Source organism: Dipteris shenzhenensis, chromosome 29, assembly GCF_047967505.1.
Source record: "Dipteris shenzhenensis isolate YYH24624 ecotype China chromosome 29, Dip_SZ_1.0, whole genome shotgun sequence".
NCBI lineage: Eukaryota > Viridiplantae > Streptophyta > Polypodiopsida > Gleicheniales > Dipteridaceae > Dipteris > Dipteris shenzhenensis.
In genome coordinates, this window is record NC_141624.1 from 3606635 (window position 1) to 3632277 (window position 25643).

At 45.0% G+C, this 25643-nt stretch overlaps 1 protein-coding gene across 2 annotated transcripts in view; it reads left to right on the forward strand.

The window, feature by feature from the left end:
- LOC147882321 (uncharacterized) overlaps nt 1–25643 on the forward strand; it is a 58809-nt gene that overhangs the window by 26371 nt on the left and 6795 nt on the right. Inside the window, exons 2-5 of one of the 2 annotated variants that reach the window (XR_015543894.1) lie at nt 17943–18201; nt 18574–18610; nt 18722–18827; nt 19060–19145. Coding sequence is in view for 1 of the 2 variants with exons in the window: in XM_087401015.1 (XP_087257141.1) it covers nt 17943–18201; nt 18574–18610; nt 18722–18827 (402 nt within the window). In the remaining variant the exon portion in view is untranslated. The remainder of the gene's footprint in view (nt 1–17942; nt 18202–18573; nt 18611–18721; nt 18828–19059; nt 19146–25643) is intronic. The other variant, XM_087401015.1, reaches the window with a different exon arrangement.

Here is a 25643-nt window from a genome sequence, read left to right on the forward strand (position 1 = left end):
GAGCCTCATCTGAGAGGACGGTGTCACAGTATCAGGATCCCCGACGCCTTATACACGGATGAGACTCTCATAGAGGCAGTGTTGGAGATCTGGGTTTCTTGTATGCAGGGGGGTGGCCGGTCCTTCACATGTGGCCACAGTACTCGCCAGTATCAGCGACTTCTATCACTTCGTTGCTAGTGCTCGGCGAGGTGAGGTACAGATCGGTATCCGGCGGCAGTTGGCAGCCCTACAGAGGGAGGAGCAGAAACGACCATCAGTTGCTTGGATACAGGAGCGCCTTGTTGCGGCAAGGGCTCACTTGCAGACCTTGCTTGATCAGAGAGCAGAGTATGCCTTCCATGCACAGGAGTCCTTTTGGATACAGATGGGAGGGAGAGTCAATAAACACTTTTTCTCTACACTTGGTCCCAGACATAGTAGAGAGAGTGTCAGGCAGCTTATTGACTCTGACGGCGTTTTGCAGTCCCATCCGAAAACCGTCATGCAGTTAGCGACAGCTTTCTATACCTCCCTAGTTTCTGCAGATCTGAACTCACAGGCCAGAGAGGTGGCTAGAGATGAAGTTTGGCAGAGTTTACCTGTGTTGGTCACCCCAGAGATGTTATGCTCACTTGATGCACGCTTTACTAACACAGATTTCAAGACTGCTCTCTCTGCTCTTCATAAGGGCAAATGCCCTGGTTCTGATGGTCTTACTCCTTTTTTTATAGCCTTTTGGGATATGATAGGTGATCATATTTCTTCAGCCCTGCAGGGCATTTGGGACTCGGGTGAGATGCCTGACTCACTGACCGAGGGACTCATTCACCTTATCCCGAAAGGTGGCAACATGAATTTTGTATCCCATTGGAGACCCATCACTCTTTTGGGCACTCTTTACAAAATCCTTGCCAAGGCGATCAGCATCCAATTACAGTCCCTTCTTCCAGAACTCATCCATGATACTCAGACAGGCTTTGTGCATGGCAGGAGCATTTTCGATAATATCTTTTCCTTTTGGGAAGCCACAGAGTGGGCTATGCAGAGTGGGCAGAGGCTAGTAGTTTTACTCCTGGACTTCGAAAAAGCCTATGACAGAGTAGATTGGGGTTTTCTTGAGGGCACTCTTCTACGGTTTGGATTTTCAGATGCTTAGATCATAGGGGTGGCCTCCCTTCACAGATCAGCCCACAGCCAGGGGTAAGGGGTGACAGGTTTCAGATTTCCAGATCAGTTCGTCAGGGATGCCCTTTAGCCCCCTTCCTCTTTCTTTTTGTGGCAGAAGCTATGAGTATCTTCCTTAGATCTCAGGCTGAGCTTTTTGGGCTGAGATTGCCCTACAGGAGTAGGAGCTTTTTGACTGTGAGTTGGCTGATGACACTGCTATTTTTATTGAGGCCTCTTCGCAGTCACTTGATTCTTTCCGGACAGCCTTGGATATTTTTTGCTCAGCTGTAGGGGCACACATTAACTGACATGAATCCTTTGGCTTTTGGATCAGTGATGAGGACACTCCAGGTTGGGGAGTTGACATTGGTTTTTCCTGGATTCAGAGGGGTGTTCCTATGAGGTATTTGGGATGCCAGGTAGGCTTGGACATCTCTCCAGCACAGCAGTTTGCCCCAGTACTAGAAAGTATAAGGAAAAAGCTCCTTTTCTGGAGCTCTGCCAAACTCGATCTTGCATCTAGAGTTGTGGTAGTGAACCAGGTTCTCTTGGCCACCTCCTGGTTTGTGTGTTCTTGCTGGTGCCGGTCTAGGGATTGCATCACTCAGCTCATCAGACCAGTCAGGATTTTTTTATGGAGTGGACTTGATGGGACAGCAGATGTTGCAGCAAGGGTGGCCTAGGAGACCATTATTCTCCCTACATGTGAAGGGGGCCTTAATGTCATTGACCCGGACTTGCAGTGCAGGGCATTGCTTTGTAAGGTGGTGGTGAGGGGACTCATGCCTGGGCAGGAACCTTGGAAGGATTTCTTTTTTGGACGCATTCAGGCTTGCACACCAACCTTGGGAGATGATTGGGTGGACAGCCCTCGTTGGATTTTCACTTCCACCCCTCTCAGATATCCTACCTCTCCTCTCATGACTGCCATCCTGAAAGCTTGGGGGAGCTTCAGGAGCACTCTTTGAAGGATTCCACCTTCTACCGTCGAAGAGATTGATAGGCAGCCGATCATTTGGAATGATAGTATTCTTGACGAGCATGGCAGACCACTGGGCACTTCCCATTACATGCAGTGGTCTAAATGGGAGAGAGGCCCCGCCTACACAGTAGGCACTTGGAAATCTTTCATCAGGCTACCTGAGGATCAGAGACTGCAGTCCGTGAGTCACCTCAGAGGGGTAGCACGCAAGATTCAGCAGATAGATGCAGCCATCCTGGTGGAAATTTGAATGGACAGTTGAGTGGCCTATTACTTCCACCACTTGGATGGGGGCTTTTTCGAGGACATCAGTTCCTTTACAAGTGATCGCTCTCCGAGGTCTCGGGGAAGACGCACTGGTCTTTGATGTTGGGGATGGAGGTTTACTTTCTACATCCAAGGATGGCATTCTTCTTGAGGTTGCCTTTCAGCCTATCAAGATTGCTGGTTTTGTGAACCATGGAGCAAGCTTGCAGTGGTACTTAGACCCCGACCCTCTGCTCTTGGCCTTGGGATCCTGGAGGTTGTGGTTATATGGAGGTGCACCTATCAAGTGCTTGCAGTGGGATCCAGGAGAGTGGGAGTGGATAGATCATGGGCACCGAGAGAGGGGGATTCCCTTCTTTCGTTTCACGGTTGGTAATGCCAGGAGATTTCAGATGAATAGTAGGGGTTGGATTCCCTCCAGAGCCCCCCATTGGGAAAGCTTCTTCATCACCGCAGATTTGCGTAGAAATTTCTGGGGGAGGCTCTGGAAATCCCTCAGAAATAGAAAGATCACTCTTTTCTTTTGGCTTTCTATTCATGGAGGGATTGCAGTGAACTTGTGGAGATCACGATTTGGGGCTGATCCCACTTGTCCTCGATGTCATTGTGCAGAGGAGTCAGTGCGACATTGCCTTTGGGACTGCAGTCAGGCGAGGACTGTTTGGAAAGGGGTTGCTCGGATACTCAGCATCTTTCACACTTCCTCTTTCTTCATGACTTGGGGCTCAGTCGCATGGTTATCCCTTACCGGGCCCCAGGTGTTTTATGAGGGTGAGCCTTCTTCTTGGGCACTCTCGGTCCGTCGGCAGGTGATAGAGCCCCGCTCTCTGTAGGATGTACCACTTACTCCCTTCAGAGCTTCTCATGTTTCAGTGGACACCTCTTGGGAGATTTTGGCTAGCATTTCCTCTTGGCATATTTGGAGAGCCAGATGTACTGAGGCCTTGGATGGCACCCAGATACACCCATCATAGGTGTTCACGGGTATTTGGACAGACACGGTTCACACTTTGATAGCCATATGGGCTAGCATGCAGGGCCCTTCACGGGTAGCCTCTTCTAGAAGGACTCTATTTCTTCGAGTTTGGAGGGGTTCTCCCTTTTTCTCGGAGGTTTCTACCGGATTGAGATGGCACTATCAGCCTCAATCCTTTCTTTTTGGCTGTTGAGCTTTTCGTGCATTGCATGATGTATCCCGTATGGAGCTTGCTCTAACGGTTTTTCTTTAATACTTAAGAGAAGTCTCTTTTTGCAAAAAAAAAAAAAAAAAGCACGACTCAGGAAGATGAAAGGCAAGATGAAAGTGTACACAAAGCTGAAGATGTGGTATTATGGATTTTTGAACGCATTAATGACGTAGCTTACAGGCTGAAGCTACCTGCCACTTAGACCATACACAATGCCTTTCATGTGAGTTTATTGAAGCCTTTCTAGGGTGATGTGCCTGTTGACTTGCTGCATGAGGATCAGCCCGAGGTGGAAGAGTTGGATGAGATCTTGGTTCCGGAACAGATTTTGGCACATATGGAAAGAAAAGTAAAAGGTAGAGTTTCCCGTCGCTATCTGGTGAAGTTCAGGAATTATCCTGCACTGGATGCGAGGTGGATGGAGGAGGGTGACTTGGCAGACTCACCTCAGATTTTGCAGCTCTACTTCGACGCGTTTCAGCTTGCGCCAACTACGGTACAGGCTCCTATAGGTTCAGCACTGCAAAGATCTGGAGCATTGCCTAGTGCTCAAGAGGAGGGTAGCACCTCCCCTTCCTTGATTCAGACTGCTCATATATCTGGAGATCGCTTGGTGGCACCGATTCTCACCCGAGATGCTGCTTGCTGACAGTATTTTTGCCGTGAGGTCTCCATGATGGGTGTTCGCGACACTCGACATAGAGATGTATGGATGGACTCTCGAGCTCTCCTAGCCCATATTATCATTGCAGGTTATATCTTAGAGATGATGTATATTCTGGTATGGGATATTTCTGCCTATTTGTATTTTTTCAACAGCAACCTACGTAGCTTGCTGTTTTAAGAGGAGGGTATGTCACGAGGATGTGAAAAGAGGACGTGAAAAGTGATGTAAAGTAACTTCGTAACTCAACCTACGCTTAATCCGAGGTTAACCATGGTTAAGTGTTGTAATGGTTTGGCCATGAGGGACTAGCTAGAGGAAGTGCACACTTCCTAGAAGTTCCTAAGGGCAAAGTCTAGGTGCACCACTAGGTCCTAGGGGCAAGGCAAAGGCTTTAAAAGAGGGGTCTAAAAGTTGGGCCCAAGGACAACCAACGTTGTCCTTGGTATGGGGGTTAGGACTTTAATGAAGGGGCAAATGGCAAGGAGGAGGTGCCATTTGTCAAGCATGTGTATGCATGCCCTTCCCCCACCTTCCATCTCTCTCCCCTCACTCTCCCAAAGGTGTAGGACGTTTTCAGTTGTTCTTGTGCAGTTTTTGAGCTGTTTGAGCTGTTTCAAGCCTGTTTTCAGCCGTTTTAACAGTGTTTTGACTGTTCCAAGGCTAGGATGCACTTCTACAAAGTGCGAGAACTCATTTTTGGACTTTCGGAAAATTTTCGTACGGTGTTCAACTGCCTCCAGCAGGTGCCCGAGGTTGTCTTTTGCTGTGCTGGACCTTTGTGCACATGTTTTTGGCTGCGTGGTGGCTTATGGAGCTGTTTTGGACCAGTGCAGGCTGCAGGAGGAACTTTCCCTATTGCTTTTGGCACTCTCTCTTAGGAGGACTCAGGCACAGATCCCGAGGCAATCATTTCGGGGCAGATCTGTGAACCATCTTTCCTCTACAACTCTTTCTTGTTCACTCTCCGCTCTCTACCTTCATCTCTCTCTCTTCTCCTGATTGTTGGAAGACACCTGTACCCTGTGGGGAGCTTGGATAGAGGATAGGTGCGAGGAAGGAGCTCGCCTCTCTGCCACAGACAGCGGGAGTTGGCTCCAGGTTCGGTTTTTTCCTTGTTCTTTCTTGCTTTGCAGCTTTTTGCAGTGCATGCGTGTTGTTTGCAGTCCTTTCAGGACTCCAATAGGTTCTAGTAAGCACCCAAGGCCAAGGTGATCCTGTGGAAGGCCTAAGGACAGTGTGGATGCATGTGATAGCCTTGAGGCTGCCTTGAGCTCAGTTTGCCAGTGGTTTGGATGCCTGAATGCCTCTAAGTTGTGTCAGATCAGAAGTGAATGCCTGAGTATGCCTTGCCAGTGGGAATTCTAGTGGTGCACTGGGATTAGATGCCTTGAAGACAAGTAGAGGATTTGTAGAGAGGAACAGTGCAAGGTTGAACCCTTGTTGTAAAGCATTTCCATTTAGAAGCATTAAATAAATACCGTAAGGGGCGCCAAGGCATTTGGGGTCAGTGGGTGCACTGTGTACTATTTTCATTGAGCAGGGGCATTCTAGCCTCACCTTTGCTGTTGTTGAAGCTTGTTTCTAAGTTGTGCTAAGTGATTTAAGTGACTGAAGCTTGCATTGTGGCTATTTATGAAGTTTATGACTGAGTAGAAGAAGATCACTACCCTTTTGTTTATCGAAGGCCGGTTTCAGCCCGTGAGATCTATGTGTGAGGTAGTGACCTCAAAAGATGTGGCTCATGTGAAGCTGAGAAAGATTCATGATACAAGCGTGATGGCTAATAGCCAGTGGAGTTGTGTGATGTTTTGGCAAGATAAGCTATGGGATCCTGGAGGCTTAGTGAGGATGTGGAGGAGCCTGTGGTATGTTGTTCATTCCTTTTGATCCAGGGGGATGGTGGATTATGCATATCTGGCAGTGGAAGGTTCAAAGTTATCCTTTTGATCCGGGAAAAGGAAAGCAGAGGTATAAAGTACAAGCTTGTTTTGTTTTTGATCCAGGTGGTTTGCTGATGTTTTTCTTTTACCTGTTGGATATGAATGTCACAGCAGAAGAAAGGGGTTGCTAGAGATGTGTGGATAAAAATGAAAAAATATTTTTCACTTATTGCATGCTGATGGGTAGGTGCATAGCTGTGTACATAGCTAGTTGATGGTGGCTTTGAGCTATGGACACTCTCATAAAAGACTCTACACTAATGTATAGAGGGTAGATACTTCACGGGGACTTGTAGGAGATGATGAGAAGCGGTGTGGGTGCACTAGGCACTCCAGAGTAAATTGTGTGGGATGACATGCTTTTCATTGCCATCCTGTGTCATGTGTTTATCTTGCCATGAGTGATTTTCGATTTGTTGCAAGTTGTGTGTGCATCCATGTCATGGTCTGTGGGCTTCATGGACGTGCGGTTATATGTGGCAATCAAGCAATAAAAAATGTGCTAGAAGGTTATGTGCAAATGTGGTGTGCCTAAGGTTGGAATATAGGCACTATTAACTAATAGCCATGGTATACAATTTGAAGGGAAGGGTGGAGAGTGGTAAAAAGGAAATGCATGACGTGGCTGATTTTCAAAGTAGGAGGCCATGCAACGTGCTACGTAAAGGAAGAGGCAAGCTTCTAGTCGACGAGCTGGCAGGAAGATGGAGATGACAGCTTACAGGAGTATTCTAGAGGGGATCGTGGGCTCATGAAGAATAAGCAAGTGAGCTTCGTGGCTCTGGGAGGAAGCTTCATGTGCTCTGTGAGCAAGGAAGAAGCCGTAGCGCTGGGTATTATTGCATGGAGGACGAGGCGGGAGCTTCTGGATGGTGAGGTGTGAGCTGAAAGATGGGGAGGGTCTTGATTGTAGGGTGACTAATGTGTGGGGAGAGGAGCTTGGCAATTGCACAAAGACACAGTTGCGAGAGGTGAGATAGAAGGAGCGGGGAATGTCCATCGTTGCTTGGAGGCTAGAGCCTTGGGACGTGGTGAGAGGCGTCACTATTACATGGAGAACCCTTGAAGGAAGGTCATGAGCTCCGGGAGCTCTGGAATGCTGTAGGAGCAGCTATGGGAGGCGACAAAGCAGTTGGTCATCGGTTGCACAAGATGATGGAGGACATACAATGTGCGTAAGAGAGGATTGCAGTGGATGGGAGGTCGTGTGAGTGGGAAGCTAAAACCAGGGTGTGAAGACCATCGAGTGTGAAACTAGAAGGGCTCATTGTTGTGATTGGATACGCACGAGTTGTAGACTAGTTTTTAAAAGGAGGCAACATAAGAGCTGTGGTCGTAGGCAATTTGGAGCATAGGCAGCTGGTATTGGCCATGTGTGAAATTAAAAAACTCTTTGTAAGTGTTTGATGGCATAGAAGAGGGGTGATGGCTTTGAGTATATGAGGCAGATGATTGACTTGAAGTCAAAGAGATCCGGGATTGTTCATGGATTTTGTCAAGGAAGATATGAGCATAATTGTTATACCTTGAGCTATCAGGATGTGTTCATGGTAGTTATGCAGTCCTGAAGTTGTCATTTTCTGGAGTTTTATGTTTCATAGGTCATCAATGTGTTTCCTGAGCTTGAGCTCAGTCAGTAGGAGCTTGTGTTGGGCTGTGAAGTCCACTGGATCTTTTTGAGGTTGTTAGGCTTCCGGAGGAAATGTGACCAGTATATGAATTTAATGTAAAAGGGTGTAGAGACAAGGATGTTGAATGAATGCCTTTTACCTTTTGAAAGTGGGGTCCAGTTGTTTTAAATGTGGATGAGGGTGGCTGTGAAGGCGGGTTAGGCTCTATTGCTTTTGTCCATCCAACGTATGAAAGGTAAAATCGATCTTGGTCATCATTGGCTTTAAAATCCTAATCTGTACATACGTAGATATTATGATCATGATCTGAAACTTGTTTATAAATTGTGTGTGTGAATGGGGTTGTAAGTGTGTGTGTGTGTGAGAGAGAGAGTGAGATTCCGTGCTAGCCCTCGTGTTTCGACGCTACAGCTGCTTGTTTCTCCCTCAGTTTGACACCCTTGAGGTTCCTTTTGATGTCCGTTTTTTGGCCATATGCTCTGTCAGAAAATCCGAAAAATAAATAAATAAAAATTTCGCACTGTCAAAAATCCGTACGATTTTGTCCGTACAGTCCGTACAGTTTTGCACGTACAGTCCGTACAGTTTGCATGTCAGATTTTAAAACTTAAAAATAAAAAACTGTCAAAAATCCGTACAATTTTGTCCGTACAGTCAGAAAATTCCGTACATTTTTGTCCATACAGTTGGGAAGTCCGTACAGTTTGCCTGTCAGAAAAAAAATAAAAAATAAAAAAAATTTCGGATTGTCAAAAATCCGTACGATTTTGGCCGTACAGCCAGGAAAAAACTGTACAGTTTTGTACCTGCTGTGCTTTCCTCCTTGTAAAGCGTTGCTGCTTCCAAGTTTTTTCCTTAACTCGAATGGCAGATTATTCCTATGAGAAAACCTTTCACAAAGACAAGTCGGTTTCCAACAAGAAACAAAAACAGGTGATGGATTCAGATGATTCCCTTCATGACTGTGCTGAGGCTCAACTTGTTTATGAGGTTATGCATGAAGGGTTTAAAGACACCCGTAAAGGTTGGAAGGATCTACTTTCCACCACTGGCATTATGGTGGAAGTGGATGATATATTTGATCCAGTTAAGGAGTATGCAAAGCATGCCATTATAATTTTCTTCCCAGGACGGATGCCTGCTGCTGCAGATGTTGGGAATTGGTTGACTCGAACCTTGGGTGGTTCTTATGTCAAAAAAGTTCATTATGCAGCGAGGGGCTTTTTTGAGATCATCATGGCTGATGAGGAGCACCGTCAGGTTTTGTTGAGCACTCTCCTCTTTTCTATGGCCAGGAGATGGTCCATGTTCTGCCCTGGTCTCCCACCCGGGATTATCAGGCGTTGATTCGGCATCGTCGCCCTGTTTTCCTCAATGCTTGTCTTCTCTTCTACCTAAAATTGCAGCTTCCCTCGGTAAGGTGGTATGTCCACCGCGACCCAATGGAAATTCGAATCGCTTCTGCATTTTGTGGGATGCAGATCATCCCACTCCAGCTTCATACTCGGTTACTGTGAATAATGTTTCCATGGGGAGTGCCTTTTACAAGCTCAAGTGGGGGCTGTTTGCAAGTGCTTGCTTTGAATGCAAGCAATTTGGGCACATGGCTTCACAATGTCCTTCCCGAGCTCCACGGATGCCAGTGCAAGCTGAAATGGTTCAGCCTTTGAATAAGAATGCAAATGCCTCTTTTGTGGTAAAAAACAAAGGGGTCAAACAGTTTTTCTCTGTTCAAGACAAAGGCAAAGCCCCGGCTGTGTCACATGGTAATGCTTCTTTTCTTGTGCCTTTGTCCTCTCCACCTCAGGGGAAGGGGGAAAATTTTTTGACTGATGGATGGCAAACTCCTCGCAAAGTGATCTCCCCCAGGTGACCTTTGCCTTCTCGGACTTGGAGTGGTGCATCCTCTCATGGGAAAACACCTACTGAAAACTCTGGTGTTGGCTTGACCTAGGCTGCTGTGATTGCAAATCGGACCTTGTTTCTTGAAGAAGAAGTTGCTGCACTTTTGTCCTCTCCTCAGGCTGATGCTTCATCCCAGGGCAGAGGCCCGGACATTGAGGTGGAAATGTAGACGTAGACAGCCCGTTAGTTGTACATACCTGTCCCATAAGTGTAAATATGCTTGATCATCTGAAGTGTGTTACTCTCAATGTACAGGGAATGTATGATGGTCGCAAATGGAAATTGGTCTGGATGTATATCAGGCAATTGCAGCCTGATATAATTGCTTTGCAAGAGCATAATCAGCATATGTATGCTGGTCAAATAGGCCATTTTGTTGGTTATGATATCTTCTATGCTGGAGAGCACTCCTTTTCTGGTGTGGCTTTTTTGGTAAAGCACGACCTTCAACCTGTTGTGGCTCTCAATGATCGCCATGGTAGATGGATTATTGTTCAATGCCTTGTTCAAGGGAAAATTTTTGAATTTGCATCGGTTTATGCCCCCCAGTCTTCTCGTGATAGAGCTTTGATCTGGGCTGCCATGCATACTTATCCATGGCGACAACATGCCTTCATTTGTGGTGACTTTAATAATGCCCCTCAATCGGGTGACAACACCTCAGGCCACACTCATATGTTGGCTTCTAAAACACAGGCATGGACTGATTTTTTGCTTCAGTTGTGCTTGGTTGATCTCTGGAAGGAATTACAGCCCATGCTTCCGGGTTATACCTTTCAGCATAATGCTCAATCTTCTTATCGGGCACGCTTGGACAGATGGTATCAGATTGATCCACAGCATTGTGATGCCTTTACTTGTCAAATTTGGGTTGATCATGCTTTCACACATTCGGATCATGCTCCTCTTTGGTTGAGGCTTTTCTTACATGAATTTCCCACTGACAGATTGCCTTGCCGAAGGCTTTTGCTGATTAATAATAGTTATCTGGAGCATGCTGACTTTAAAGCCTTGGCCTCTGATGCTATTCAGCCTCTCTCTCGTCAGATACACATTGGTTTGGATTATGCCTGGCAGGCTTTTGTTGTTGGAGAAGTGAAAGGAAAGCATGAAGCTGAACACGAAATGAGAGAATTGCATTAGAATGAAGAAGGGTGAGGTCCATATGTAGGCACCTCTACATGAGCTACTAAGCTCCACAATCATCTCCTCAATCAGCTCCTAGAATCTCTCAATCCTCCTATGTGGCATCTACCACCTAACAGTGCTTATGGGCACCTCACTGTGTCTCTGGCACACACACACACATAGAACCTAAGGTGTGCATGGGGCATACACCTTGAGATATCCCATCAGACCCCCCCTCAAGGGAATGCCTCAGGCTATGTCAAGGATACATCTAGTCTCATAGTTTCTCATGCCATCTCATGGTGGTCAAGGATAAATCTATGGCTAGGATCTCATGCTAGCAAGGGTTCCCAAGGGTGTGAAGTAAACAAAGGGATACATAAGACCTTCCAATGGTTATCTCCTCTGCATGTACATGCACACAATGTCTGCAGGAAGTACCATGGAGCAAAACACCTACACATGAACTACATCATATGGTGACCAGAGGTGTTTACAAAGAACACAATAGTTTATTCCATTCATTTTGGAGGACTATCCAGGCAGAGTACCTTGACTCAACATAAAAGAGAGATTTGGAGCATATATGGAGATGGTTCAAAAAGCATAATCATCATAGCAGGCCTCATCTTGTGGAGGCACATCAACTGAAAGTAAATTGGGAGTTTCTGGTTTTGTAGTTGCTTCCTTTTTGGCTTTACAAAACTTTTCATGGTGATTGTTTTTGCCACAATATTTGCAAGGATTGATCTTGAAGCAATCTTTTGAGAGGTGATTAGTCTTCCCACAATGTTTGCAAGGTTGAAACTTGCCCATTTGAGTTTTTATGGCATAGGCTGTGTCATTGCCTCTCCGGAGTTCCTTGTGCCTTTCTTCTTCTTGAAGAGCAGTAATAAGACCTTCAAGAGTAGGATTAGGAAGATTTTTCAATGTGGTAACAACATGATCATAATCTTCAGGCATACTTTTGAGCAATACTGCCATTGCATCATCTGTAGTGATTGGAGAGTTGATAGAAGCAAGTTGAGTCATGAGACTCCGCATGTGATTGACATGAGCAGCCAAGGGAGTGCCATTAGCCATCTTCAATTCAAAGAAAGCAATCTTAAGTGACAATTTTGAGATGTGAGAGCTAGCACCAAAAATAATATCAAGCTTCTGCCAAGCTTGAGAAGGAGACTCCGAATCAGAAATGTGATGAATATAGTCATCTCCTAAGCCAAGAGCAATAATGCCATAGGCTTTCTCCTCTCTAGCAGGATCTCGTGCCGGGCGTGTAGGAGCTAAGGATTCTCCAGCATTAGAGACTGTTGAAGAAGAAGTTGAAGCAGGTTTGACAAGCCCCCAGAGGTTTTCCCTCATCAATGCAAACTTAACTTTCATATGCCATGTGTGAAAGGCTTTACCATTGAACTTATCAATATTCAAGAAGGTAGCCATGAGAGGGTCTAACCCAAAATGGGCAGTGTCTACTCTCTTACAAGGCTAGAAGAGTTGAAAAGCTTCAAAGTACAAGCATTTAGTGTAGCAAAGACTTGTCCAGGTATAGCAACCTAAAGGAAAATTGTAGCCACAATTGTACTGATGCTATTCAACACTTTAAAACATCAGAAATGCCAAAGTAGCATCTAATGTAGCACCAAACTCACAACATTGTCAAAACTGTCCAAAACAGAGGCCTGATCTTGGAGGGCTTGTATCTCACTCTTCAAAGCAAAGAAAAGAGGGCTTTCTAGGTAGAAATAAAGTTGGTATACTAGAGAAGAGCCACTGAAGAAGAAAGGTGAAATGCCGCGTCACGTCACCATAGCCAGGAGCTTGAATGTCGACTGGTTTTTCATCTGTTTCTCCCTCCCTGGTGGACCATTTCACTTCAAATCTGGACAGGGGCTAGCTCATGCTGTTGTGCAAGCGTGGCTCAGAGGAATTTTGGAATGGCTGCTCCAGCAAGTCGTATTGCATGAAATAGTGTCAGGAAGAAGGCAGCTGTTGCGCGGGTCTGTGGGCACCATTGCCTAATTGCTCTAACGTGGAAGGTCGCCCATATGAAGGGTCTCTCCAGCCAGGACTCTGGGAATGGTTGCTTGTAGGTAGAGAACTCAGCCCTCGAAGTGGTTGGGCAGAAAGGGACAAAATGGAGAGGAAGGTGAAGAAGAAGAAGAAGATGACATGGCATAAATGGGCTCAAGGGGGATCATAGTGCTCTGATACCATGTTGGAGAAGTGAAAGGAAAGCATGAAGCTGAACACGAAATGAGAGAATTGCATTAGAATGAAGAAGTGTGAGGTCCATATGTAGGCACCTCTACATGAGCAATCTTTTCTTGGGAATTCTTTGAGAGCTGAAAGCATTCACTGGTCGAAAGTCTTTCAGCCTCCCTTGGCTTTACAAGAACCTCGACGTTCCTACTTTGTCTCGTTTAAAGGCATCACCTCGGTTGCTGATATTATAGATGATGCCGGTACTGTGCTCCCCTTTTCTCTAGTAGCCACTACATATGGATTGGGCTCTCATTATCGTCCTTTGTAGCAACAAATTACTTCTATGCTTTTGCCCTTTGTTCCAATTCCTCCTTTGGAACTCCAGGACCGACTGAAAGATTGGACTTTGACTTCTCCAGGGTCCTCTTCTCGTCCTTTGAGGCTATCTCAGATTACTATACCTGCATTGTATAAAATCCTTTTTCCTCAACCTTGGGTTTCAGAGAGAGGTGATTTTGTTTGGCGAATGCATCGCCCAGCCAAGTGGTGGAGGAAAAGATTACAGCAACTTTGGGCCTATAAAGTACCGCTTCGGCAACAGGTTTTCTTTTGGCGAGTTCTTTTGGGAGTGTTTCCATCTGGACATCTATTAGCTCATCGACACATTGCTCCTGCACTTTGCCATAGATGTTCTGCTTCTTCGGAGACTGTGCCTCACTTGTTTTGGCATTGTCCGTGCTCTCATGAGTTTTTTGATATGCTTCGACAGCACCTGCGAGCGAGATTCCCATCTGTTCCGTTTGGGAAGTTCTTCTGGCTATTTGGGTTTCATCCATCCAGACCGGAGTTTCATCTTTCTTTGTTTGGGTTCGCTACTGGGCACTATGGACTTTATGGACATATAGGAATTGTAAAGTCTTTGGTGATCACACTTTCTCTCTGTTTGGCTTTTTTAGGCGTTCTCTGTAGCAATCTTTCTTTGATTGCTTGCAGACCCGCTGCATAGATCATGAGGCCTTTTTGGCATATACTGAAATTTTCAGTTGATGTAAATTGTAGCACCTTTTTTTGAGGTTGCTACTCATATAATATAATCAATCAAAGATTTCACCAAAGAAAAAAGTGTGTGTGTGTAAAATCAGGGATTGGTCAGGAAATTAAATCAATGGGAATTAATTTGGGAATTAAAAGTCTAGGCTTTGCCTAATTGAGACTACCGAGGTTGGCACTAGACTCATCCAGACTGCCGATTTTGGCACTAGAGTCCTCCAGACTACTAGCCGAGAGAGGGCTCTATGCAACCTAGTACACATGCATATCCAGATGGTTTATCAATCATCCAGATGGACCGAATCCCCCCTTCCACTACAGCTTGGATACCCCGTCCCCTGTGCTTCCACGAGATGAAATTAATCGTATCATATGGTTAGATCTACTCTAGCTTTGTACATCACGGACTTGGGGGGGCCCAGACATTCCCTACTAAGATCCAGTTATGTCGTGATCATTTCTTGAGAGTATCAGAGGATGGAGTGATTATCATACCCCAGTATGTGGAGGACAAGTGATTATCACATGTACCATTGGAGGTTGACCTGAATACACGATGGAGGTCTAGGCCATCCAAGCTTTATTCAAAGGAGAACGCCAGAATCAAGGTGTCACTCTCGATATGGCTCACCGAGAACAGAGATCATGGAGACGCCACAGGCGATCGACAGAGGAAGATACTCAATATCTTCACATCCCACTGGAGAGTTGGCATGGCACCGGGATCATAGATGACACTCGATTACATCTCTTGTCATATCAGGATTTCTGAGTTTTTGTGTTTTGAGTACTAGCTTTGTGTGTTGAATTTCTTAGTATAGCACTCAGCAAGGGCCCTGGGAGCCCTTTACCTCAGCCCATAGTGGCTTGTACGAGTTACTTTTTCTGATTGTACCACTCATAGGCCCACGATGCCTCCTGAAGACGTTAATACATCTTTCTTACTTTCTCTGGAGACAGAGTCGTGTGCCTTGAAGAAGCACCACTATCCAAAAATCCACTTCCAAGTATTCCCCGATTTCCATGATCTCCAAGTGCACAAAAGATTTATTTCCATTTCGTTATGTTTGCTATCTTTCCTTTTCGTTTCTAGTGTTAGCTTGCCTCTCCTTTCCTTTCCAAGAGGTGAGGTGAGGGAGGCCAATGAAGCTACCCGAGCCTCTTCCTCCTTGGAAGGCCCTCTTCTCTCTTGAGCTCCTCTACTTCTACTCCGTAGCCTTGCTCGTGTGCTGTTTCTTGCTGCAGCGACCAGCAGAGAGTGGTTTTCCAGCCCACCATTGCCACCATCAGTCTCCTCGTCACTATTGAAGCTGCCCGTGCCAAAATCGTCAGAAAAAAGAAGGGTCGCAACCTTTACGACGTCTCTGTAGGCCAAACGGCATCGAATTCGAATCGAGCTAGAAGAGTAAAATATTGATTTCATTGAGAGATGCATTTTTCATTTTTACAGCTTGTCAATCTGATGTCTCTATGGAAAGATATGGGTATTTGAAGATTTGCCTGCCCAAACTGTCCTAATTTCACATTTTCAAATTTCTTTCCAATTTCTCGGAATGTTTTTGGGGATTTTGAGATTTTTGGCCTGATCTGCAATTGGGATTACAACTTTGCACATTTCAACCAGTTTTTACCCAAACCCTAATTTTTGACAAGAACCCTAATTTCCAGATTTTAGGGCTTTTCTGACTTTTGCAGTCCTTTGGCATAATTGAAGCCTTTGACATGCAAATTTTTTGGGGATTTCTCAAATCTCATGTAATTTCCTTACTATTTTGTACATTCATTTGGGCATTTTGCCTCCTTTGGGCATAATTGCTCAAATTTGAGGCTCTACTCCGATCTTGGTGAGTCTCATCGCGACATTTTGAGAGTCATCATGTGATTGCTCCTTGTGGCTACTCCCATGGGGCATTCTCGTCATGATCTTCATCGACTGGGGATGTGCACATTAGTGCAGGCAACCACTTGGAGATGTTTTACGGGCTCTCTACCCTTTCTATGCATAAAATGAATGACATATTTCCTACTTTTTATTTGTTTGAGTCAAGGGTACGGGTACTCTGCCCTAGATAGTCTCCCAAAATGATTGCAATTTTCTTGTGTGTGGCTTGGCATTTGAGTTCCAGGATGTTGGTGCTTTGGTTTCCTAGACCTCTGAGTTGGTCATGCATCCATGCTAAGACCATGAGCCTCTGAGTCATGTTTGGGACGTAAAGCCATGAGAGTGCTCAGTCCGACCTCTGAACCATGCTCAGACTTTAGTCTCTGAGTTTGCATGAGAGCCATGTCTTGTTCTAACATTGCACAGTCCGATGACCATCATAGATCTTGTTCTGGGTTCCATTCTAGTAGGCCCTTACCTTTCCTCCATGGGGGGGTGTTAGGAAATGGAGTCAAGTTGAGTTGGTTTTGGTGTGTTCTAGTGAGTCCTAGTGTGAGTTTTATAGTACTAGGTGTCTAGGAGTGCCACTGTCATACTGGGAGTTATCCCATATACATTTGGTACTTAGTGTGTGTGCACCTATCCTATAAAGGCATTGTACTTGTCACTTGTCAAATCACTCAACTCATTCAAGTACAAGCTACTTTGGTCTACATGTGAGTACTTGTTCATTGCTTTCATTTCCTTTCCATTTTATTTCCATTTCATTATGTTTGCTATCTTTCCTTTTTGTTCCTAGTGTTAGCTTGCTTCTCTCCCTACCACTATGTTCCTTCAATAGGCCTAATCTGATCCCACTCTAGCAATGAAATTCCCAATAATCCAAGGTTACCTTTATTTGCATAATCTGAGACATCTTGAATGGGAACATTCCATTGTTATTGAATGGTGGTCATGAGGGGGGGAAACAAGTGCTGCTATATATGTTAGCATTGGCGTTATCCCGCATGTATTGTTTGTTCTTATTTACTTTTTGTAGTCATCCACATAGGATCCACATAGGATAGGAAAAAGAGAGTGAACTTGTTGTATGGTATTGAGGGTGCTCATGGAAAATCAACGTGGAGTAGTAACTAACTATGAGATATAAGTGCAAATGAATGAGAGTTAATTTGATTGAGTTACAATGGCATGGAATGAAAATGGTTAAGAAAGTAATGTTGAAGAGCAAAAACTGTAAAGGAATGCAGAAAAGTGGAAGATGAGTTTTAAAAACCCAATTTTGGGATGAATGGAATAAAATTATTATTGAAAATACAGAACTTTCAAATGTCACTTCTCATATGGAAAGTGGGTCAAGAAATGAAGAGCAAATGAAAAATAAAGACTAGGTTTGAGGAGCAACTGGTCCATGAACAATGATTTACGAGTTGGTTTGCAAAACAGCTGCTACAAGTCCGGTTGGCTGTAAAGCAGGGTGGCGAATGGCCAGAAAATCCCTTGCATGTTTGGGAACTGCAAGAGAAGGAAGGGGGAATGCTCAAAGAAAGAGATACCTTTGGGAGAGTTTTGGGGTGGAGGGGGTTGCTAGGGGCAGGTCAGGGGCTGCAGGTCAGGGGCTGACAGGATCTCAGATCTCTAATTTATTTTTCTCTCAGTAACAGCTGAATGGCTATTCAATGGCATGCCCTGTGTTGACAATACTTAAAGTGTGTGTCATTGTGTGCATGCGCACGTGTGCATTTGTGTGCACGCATGTGCATGCAGGGGTGTGTGTTTTGGAGCAGTAGATGCAGATAGTATTCTGTATGATTTTATTGAAAGGTTAAAAAGTAATAGGATTTCAAGAGAAAGGAATCCAGTTATGAAAACTTTACACCTTGATTTTGATAAAAAAACTTTTTGTCTGCAAGATGATTAGCCTTCTAACAAAAGTAAGAGCATGCATGTAGGGCATGGACGATGTGACTCTTGAACGTTTCTTAGTTACCAATTCAATGGATGTGAAGAAGGCTTCTGAGGTCCTTTTGGAGTTCCAGAAATGGAGGCGATCATTTGCACCCCTTGGATACATTACTGAAGAAGAGATTGTGAATGAACTTAAAAAGGGCAAGCTTTGTCTACAAGGGCATGACAAAAAGGGCCGGACAATAGGAGTATTTCTTGTTGTAAGGCATGATGCATTTGATCGTGATTTGGAAGAATTTAAACGTAAGCTTTCAGATGTATTCACAGTTGTAGTTCACTCTCATTTTTGTTGGATGCTTTGTTTACATGGAATTATGCCGTATTATAACCCTGTTTTTTGTAACATGGCTTCAATATTCTGAGGTTTTTAGTTTGGAAAGTCTGCTGGTAGACTTGAGGTTATGTTTTGAATATGAAATTGTCAAGGTATAAGGAGATAATAAGGACAGTGGTCTGTCTGGAGAAATCAGTTTCCGCTGATCATATACCAATGCAGTGTTAATGCAGAAGATGAAGGGGCAGTTATAGTGCTTGGCAACTCGTTTTGAATGTGTTCAGATTATTGACCAGTGTTTCCCACAACTAAGTCATCTTCTTTATTTTATTGTTCAACAGGTTATATTGTCTATAGTTTTGACAAAGCGATTGCCAGGTTTGCCTAGTGCTTGCTTTGGAACCTTCAATCTGACTTGCTTTTCCTTCGGTGTTTAAGATTTAAATTTCAATTAGCACAGGCTTTCAGCTTCTTGTGTGTGTACTGCAGCACAAAGGATAAGCTTATGCAGCTTGTAGTGATAGTCGATTTGGCTGGCTGGGGCTACAAGAGCATGGATGTCCGTGGCTACCTTGGGCTACTCAATATCCTGCAGGTATTAGTATTCAATCACAATCACTCTTCTAAACAGTTTTCTGAGAAAAACTGGCTTGGCCTCATATCTTCACCCTCAGGCTTCGTATCAGTATATTGGGATCCAAATTTGGACAATCAATTTTGCACATGATGGACTCATTCAACTCTTTTGTAGCATGGCTGTCTTAGTGATGTTGCATTTTCAATATTAATCGTTGTTTCCCTTTTCTTTTACCCCCTTCTTTTGGCAGAAAACAAATGAGTTTTATGAATTTGTGTGACCACAACACAATAAAGGCGGTGCTAGTATCATGAGTGTAGAGTTAATGGAGCAGAGGTAAGCCAGGACACATTTTATCAAGCAGTAGGAGTGTATTGCAGCAAGTACTCAAGTGTAAATAGAGTACAAGTCAAATGAAAGTACAAGCATATGAAGGCTGTGCTAAACCCCAGACTTGTGCACTGATGCTATAAGAGTTGCCTTACGTAAAAATGAACTAATAGGACTAGAACATCAACTAATACTAGCCTACAGGCCATACGAGGGGCTAACCTTACAAACCCAACTCCATGGCACGGGTGATGTACTCTGGAAACATCTTAGAGATACCTGGAACTAATGCCATGGTTGCAGGCGTTCATCCAAAAGGATATAGCCACCTGGAAGTACATGGATGGCAGATTCACGTAACAAATGGAATCAAGTGTAAAGCTTGCCGAAAAGATTCTCTCTCGTACCTTTTGATCTAACCAAGACTTCCTGGTCGTCGAACTCTACCTTCATCCCGTTCCTTATCATCTGAGTCACACATAGTAAGTTCTTACAAAGATTAGGAACATAGAGAACACCAGAGACTACCTTTTGGTCTCCCAAGTGTGTGATGAAGGGAGTGCTGCCAAATACCCTTCACAGGGCATGGGACGGAACTCTTCCTGGGATGGTGCTCTAATTCCTTGCGCCTCTGCCCATGTACTGAATTTTTGTTCCATGATGGTGCCGTACAGCTTGGCCATTAGGCTGCTCACCATCATTATTCGGTAGTTTTTTGCTGTTCCCTCCCTTGTGGATCAGTACAATCTTACTAATCTGCCATTTTAAGGAAAATCCTTCATCTAGAGCTTTATTCATGAGTTTGGTGAGGATTCCCTTAGTCTTCTTTCCTCCCCATGTCAACATCTGAGCCATTAGACCTTATGTGCTTGGTGCCTTTCCATTTGCTAGCTTCTTCAGACTTCTCCTCACATCTTCTTTTGTTATGATGTCATTTGCTGTTTTTATAGGGAACTCATGATTGAACCCTCTCTTCCCCATCTCTTTCCTATAGGTCTTTGACAAAGTGTATCGTGTCTTTCCATGATGCTTTCCTCTCTTGATATTTACTGCCATGTAGTTTCTGAAAAAACTTTCTAGGGTTCTGTTTAAGCTTCTTGAAAGTTTCAGGTTGTGTGCTCTTGAGAAGACTTCTTTTCTTGTTTCTTACCACCCATCTGTATGCTCTAGCTTTGCACTCTGTTTTCCAAGTCTTATTTGCTATTCTGCATTCCTGGTCGTACCAGTGGTTGCAGGGCATGTCCCTTAGTTTTTGTTAAACATTTTTGGGCTATTTCTTGCAGTATTGCTGTTATTCCTTATTCATTGCTTGCATGTAGGAGGCATCTCACGTTGTGATATTTCTATTTCTAATTCCTTCTCATAAATGTGAGCCTTTTTTTAATCCATTCTCAGCCTGGGATGCATGGTATTTTTTCTGTCTGTGGGTCCTGATCCTTGTTCCTGAAAATTTTTTCTAGGGTCCTGTTTAAGCTTCTCGAAAGTTCCAAGTTGTTTGCTCTTGAGAATACTTCTTTTCTTGTTTCTTACCACCCATCTGTATGATCCTCTGTTTTCCTAGCCTTATTTGCAATTCTGCATTCCTGGTCGTACCAGTGGTTGCCTATGCTCATTCCCTTGGTTTTTGTAAAACCATTTTGTGCTATTTCTTGCAGTATTGCTGTTACGCATGATTCATTGCTTGGCATGTAGAAGGCATCTCACATTGTGATATTTCTATTTCTAGTTCCTTCTCATAAATGTGAGCCTTTTTTAAATCCATGGATGAATTTATTTTTTGTCTTTCTGTAGCGACCCTTGTTCCTATGAGGCCTAGTGACGTGGCTTTGTGGTCAGACTCATTCTCATCCTCAACCTTGAGGTATTTCATTATGTGTGTTTTGCATGTACAGTCTTCTATGTCTTTGAAAAATGGGTGCCTTTACATATTTAAAGTCCAAAGCTTCTGCATTCCCATGTGCTGATGTAGCATGCTATCTCACCAGATCCCCACCTCCTATGTGTCTTTTGGTGTTCCATATCGATATTTTCAAGAAACCCTATATTTGTAGAGTTTCATTTTCTTTATGCTTCCATGTGTCCAAAACTATAAGTACGTCTGTTTCTGATATTTCCTCTTCCAGTGCGATGGCCTTGTCCAAGGTCCATCCTCCCATGTTCCCATATTTTGATACTGAAGGTCTTGATCCTTGTTTGTGCTTCCCTTCCCCTTTGCCTCTTTCCATGATGATAGCTTTCCCATCCTTAGGGTGTGCATTTTTCCCCTCCTTTTTTGCATTTTTAATTACCTCAAGTTGAGAGAGAAAGAAAGAGAGAGAGAGAGAGAGAGAGAGAGAGAGAGAGAGAGGTATTAACGTCTGCAGGAGGCCTCACGGGCCTATGAGACAAAGTACAAAACCAAAAAGTAACTCATACAAGCCGCTATGGGCTGAAGCAAAGGGCTCATTAAGGCCCTTGTTGAAAGAGAGAGTGCTAAACTAGTGAACAAAATAGTAGAGTAGCAAAATAGCAGAAGAGTATCAGGTGGTCAGAGGTAATGCTCCTAGTACACGCCCAAGTTCCATATATCCAGGTATCTTGGTGGCTCTTTGATGGGATGTGAGGAGCTCTTGTATGTGTCTGTTGAGTTGTCTCTCGATGTGGTGGAGGGCGTGGTCTCCTTGATCTCTGTATCTGATGGGCTATGTGAAGGGTGACGCCTCGTCTCTTGTGATCACTTTAGAGGAGGGCTGAAATAGACCGGACCTCGATCATGCGTGCTCTGGTCACTCTCTGTGTCGCATGCGGAGTGTGTGCCTCTCGTCTGGCAGCATCGTGGTGGATTTTCTCATTGCTAATCCATGATGCTGTCATCTCATCAAGCTTCTCTCTCTCAACCTCCCCGGTAGCTGACTCGGATGCATAGAAATCTGTAACACGTGTCTGTGCTCTGTCGATCTCGGTGGCCTGTGGCATCACCCCCTGTTGCTCTCTGGTCTGTCGCATCAATATATCTCTCTGTCATCGCATCTCAATTAGATAGAGCCCAACACAAACCTGGTCGGGAAAATAGATCAACCGTGTAAGCAGACCAAAGCCATGCCCCTCTTGAAAGAGGCAGTGATATCGCCCTCGGATCTCATTGGGCAAACACATAGAAACTGTTCCTCTATCTCGACCTCCCCCATCCGGCATAGTCTGCAGATCCTTTGCTCTCTGGGTATGCTTGCAGCTCTCCCTACCTCAATCCTCAGTTGATGTACAACTGCTCAATGGCTATCCTCAATGCATGTGAGACTCTCCTATCTTCAAGGTACTGAGGTCTGATGTGACAAGACCATACTCTGAGACCCTTTAGAAGTGGTCATGGTAGAACTGGATCTTGGTCTCTTTCCCCCAAGCCCTAGATGTATGGAGCTGGAGGAGGTCCAACCGTATGATATGGTTGATCTCATCTCGTGGGATCGTCTTGGGTTGTGCATCCATGCTGTACTGAAAGGGGGGAAGTCTATCCATCTGAATACCGTGACTACCAAAGCATGTGGATACCCCTGCATACCATGCTATATCAACACCGGTCTTTGCCAGTTGCTTGGAAGACTCCAATGCTAGCCTCGGTAATATCCACTGGGGTAAGGCCCAGACTCTGTGGGGAGGAATGCCACTATCTAAAAGATGGTATTCACTTGGAGAGGGGTTATAGCGAACTCTGCCTGTATAATCTGATGGGGGATCTCATAATCACCTGGCCTCTCAAATCTCTTCTAGTCTGTCGCTGAAATATCACTCCCCCAGAAAGGTGCTGCATACATGGCAATCAGTCTCACCAGTGTGTCAAAAAGCGAAGGGTCTTGAAGTGTGCTTGGAAGCACTGCCTCTCTAGTCAAGCCAGAGCACCCCATCCTTGTGTGAGTTGTGCCGTACTTGCATGGATCATCGTGAAACTTGGTCCGGTGAACAATACCCCCAAATATGTGTAAGACCACTATCTCTAGCGGCTCGTCTCGGTATGTGAAGCTATGGCGACGGGACACTGCTCACGAGGTGTTGAATATCATAACCTTGGTTTTCCCAAGGTTAACGGTCAAGTCTCTCTCTCTGCAGAACATCTTTAGAGCCTCTAGATGTTTCTGCAATCCCTCTGCTGAGGATGATATGAGGACTATGTCATCTGCGTACAATAGTATCTGCACCATCAGGTGAGCTAGAAGTGAACCTCTCCACCTAGGCGGTCTACAAAGGATGTAATCGAGCCCGAAGAGAGTCGGTGAGAGGGGGCAGCCTTGCTTCACTCTGATAGTGCTCTCAACCCAATCTAATAGACCTCCTGGGGCACGTACCGTCCCTCTGACGGACTTATATAGACTCATAACCCCCCAGATCATGGTCTCTGGGAGCTGCAACTCTTGTAAGCTCCTGATCAGGTGGGAACATGGGACAGTATCAAATGCCTTACGAAAGTCTACAAAGCAAGTGTAGACGTTCTGATGCCGCGACCTCGCCTCCTCAATGATAGCCCTCAAGGTGAAGATGTGGTCCAGGGTGGAGTGCTGTCTCTGAAAACTTGCTTGCCCAAGAGCGCTTCTCATTCTCGAATTTCAGTTCTTCCATTGCCTTGTGTGCCCCTTCTGATGTTCCTTGCATATCTCTTAGTTGCTGTAATTCTGTCCCCATAGCTCGCATTTTGTCATTGAGGCTGGTCTTTTCGGTTTCCCACGCTGCCTTCTCCTTCTCCCACTCATCCTTCTTGTTTCTCTCCTTTCTCCATTCATCTTGCATACTCCCTCCTTGCTTCTTGATTTCATTGAGTGTCATATCAACTCTACCATCAATGCCACATTGGTGGTCTCGAGGCTATCTACTTTCTCAATCAAGGCCATACAGATTTTGCTAAGGTGAGTCAGAACCTCAGAGGTATTTTTGGGTGGTGACCCTGCCATGCAAGCTGTCATTGCACTTTCAAGAACTTTTATATAGCCTCGTGTCGTCATTATCCAATGTTTGAAGCTGTTCACTGTTTATTGCATATTCCAGAAATGAAAAAGCAAGGTAGTTGCTGCTCTAGGGACCTTCAATTGTGTTGGTGATCCTTCTCTGCCCTTTCTTTGACTTTCTACTATTGCATTTTCTGGTTGAGCTTTCCTCTCTGCACTTTCTTGGTATTGATGCTGACGTTCTTGATTTTCTTGCTGTCCTTGCAGGTTCGAAGCTGGTGGGAGCTGCAAACTTGAGGCCTTGTTGGCCTGAGGGCTGGGAGGAGGTGTGACAAGGGCCTCCCGTTGCCCGTGATGGCAGGCCTTACAAGCCTTGAGGGCGTGCAGGGGCTAGAAGCAGCCCCCTGTGAGCTGCAGGCGCAACTTTATGCGCCAGGGGGGGGGGAGAGAGAGAGAGAGAGAGAGAGAGAGAGTAAATGCTAAAGGGCAAGGTTCCTAAAGTGGGCCTTCACACCAAAGGCTGATGTTTGAGGCAAGAATGTCTTAGAGGGGCCGCTCTTTTGTTGCGTGTGAGTGCACAAATGCCAAGAATAGAAGGGGGTTAAGGCAACTGAATTAGCTAAAGTCAAGGCTGCCAAAAAGGATGGAAAATGGGCAGTTTACCGTGAAGGCGTAGCACTAATCAGAGAGTTCAAATCAAAACCAAAAGACTCTCAGTATTAAACTGATGTATGTCTGTTTACTCTTCCAGACTATCATGTAGGTATTCTAAATAATGTGGGTGACTTTTGGCACTCCTTGGGAGCTGCCATGTGCCCTCCCTAAAGCAGATGTACTAGAGGGTTTCTTGCTGTCCCAAAGACCTTTTGGTCTCCAGTGGACGTTAATAGACTTTCTTTCTTTCTCTCTCTCCCCCCCCAGCTGCTTCACTTCTATGATTAGGTTTACATTCACCTTTCTTTAATGGAGATGCAGTGACATAGAGGGCTTATTGCAAGGACCATACAACATGAGATAGAGACGAATCAAGCACAACAAGCCATGTCACAAACTTCCATGTATTCGAGTCAGCCCCGGGACATAGTGGAGTAGAGGAGGAGATAGCCGACATGATGCAGCGCATTATGGATCAGTGGGAAGAGATAGCACGGAGGGGTAGAACCAGAGACACAGAGACCATGCACAATGCAGTTCCGAGTATCCTCTCAATGACTACATATGGAGACAAGAGGAGCAGAGGGCACCTCACGCAAGAGGTGAATCTGCACTTTGTGGCATGCAGGAGGTTGAGAGGAGCACGTTGCATTCAAATGCTCTTGTGTACTGTGTACTATGAGATCCGTATCCATTCAAGAGCAGATTTTGACCTCCTCGAGGCCTAATGACATAGAGACCGACTCTTGCGACGGCAAAAGAGAGACCACGAAGGCTTGTCGTACTCCAGCAGAGGACAATCACAAAATTCTTTTCTGGTGACTAGAGCTAGAGGCAGTAGGCGACACAACACACCCACCTAGATAGCATGACACAACAAACTCGCCCTTGACTTGACCCTCACATGAAGACTGTAGACATCTCCACTTTATCTTTT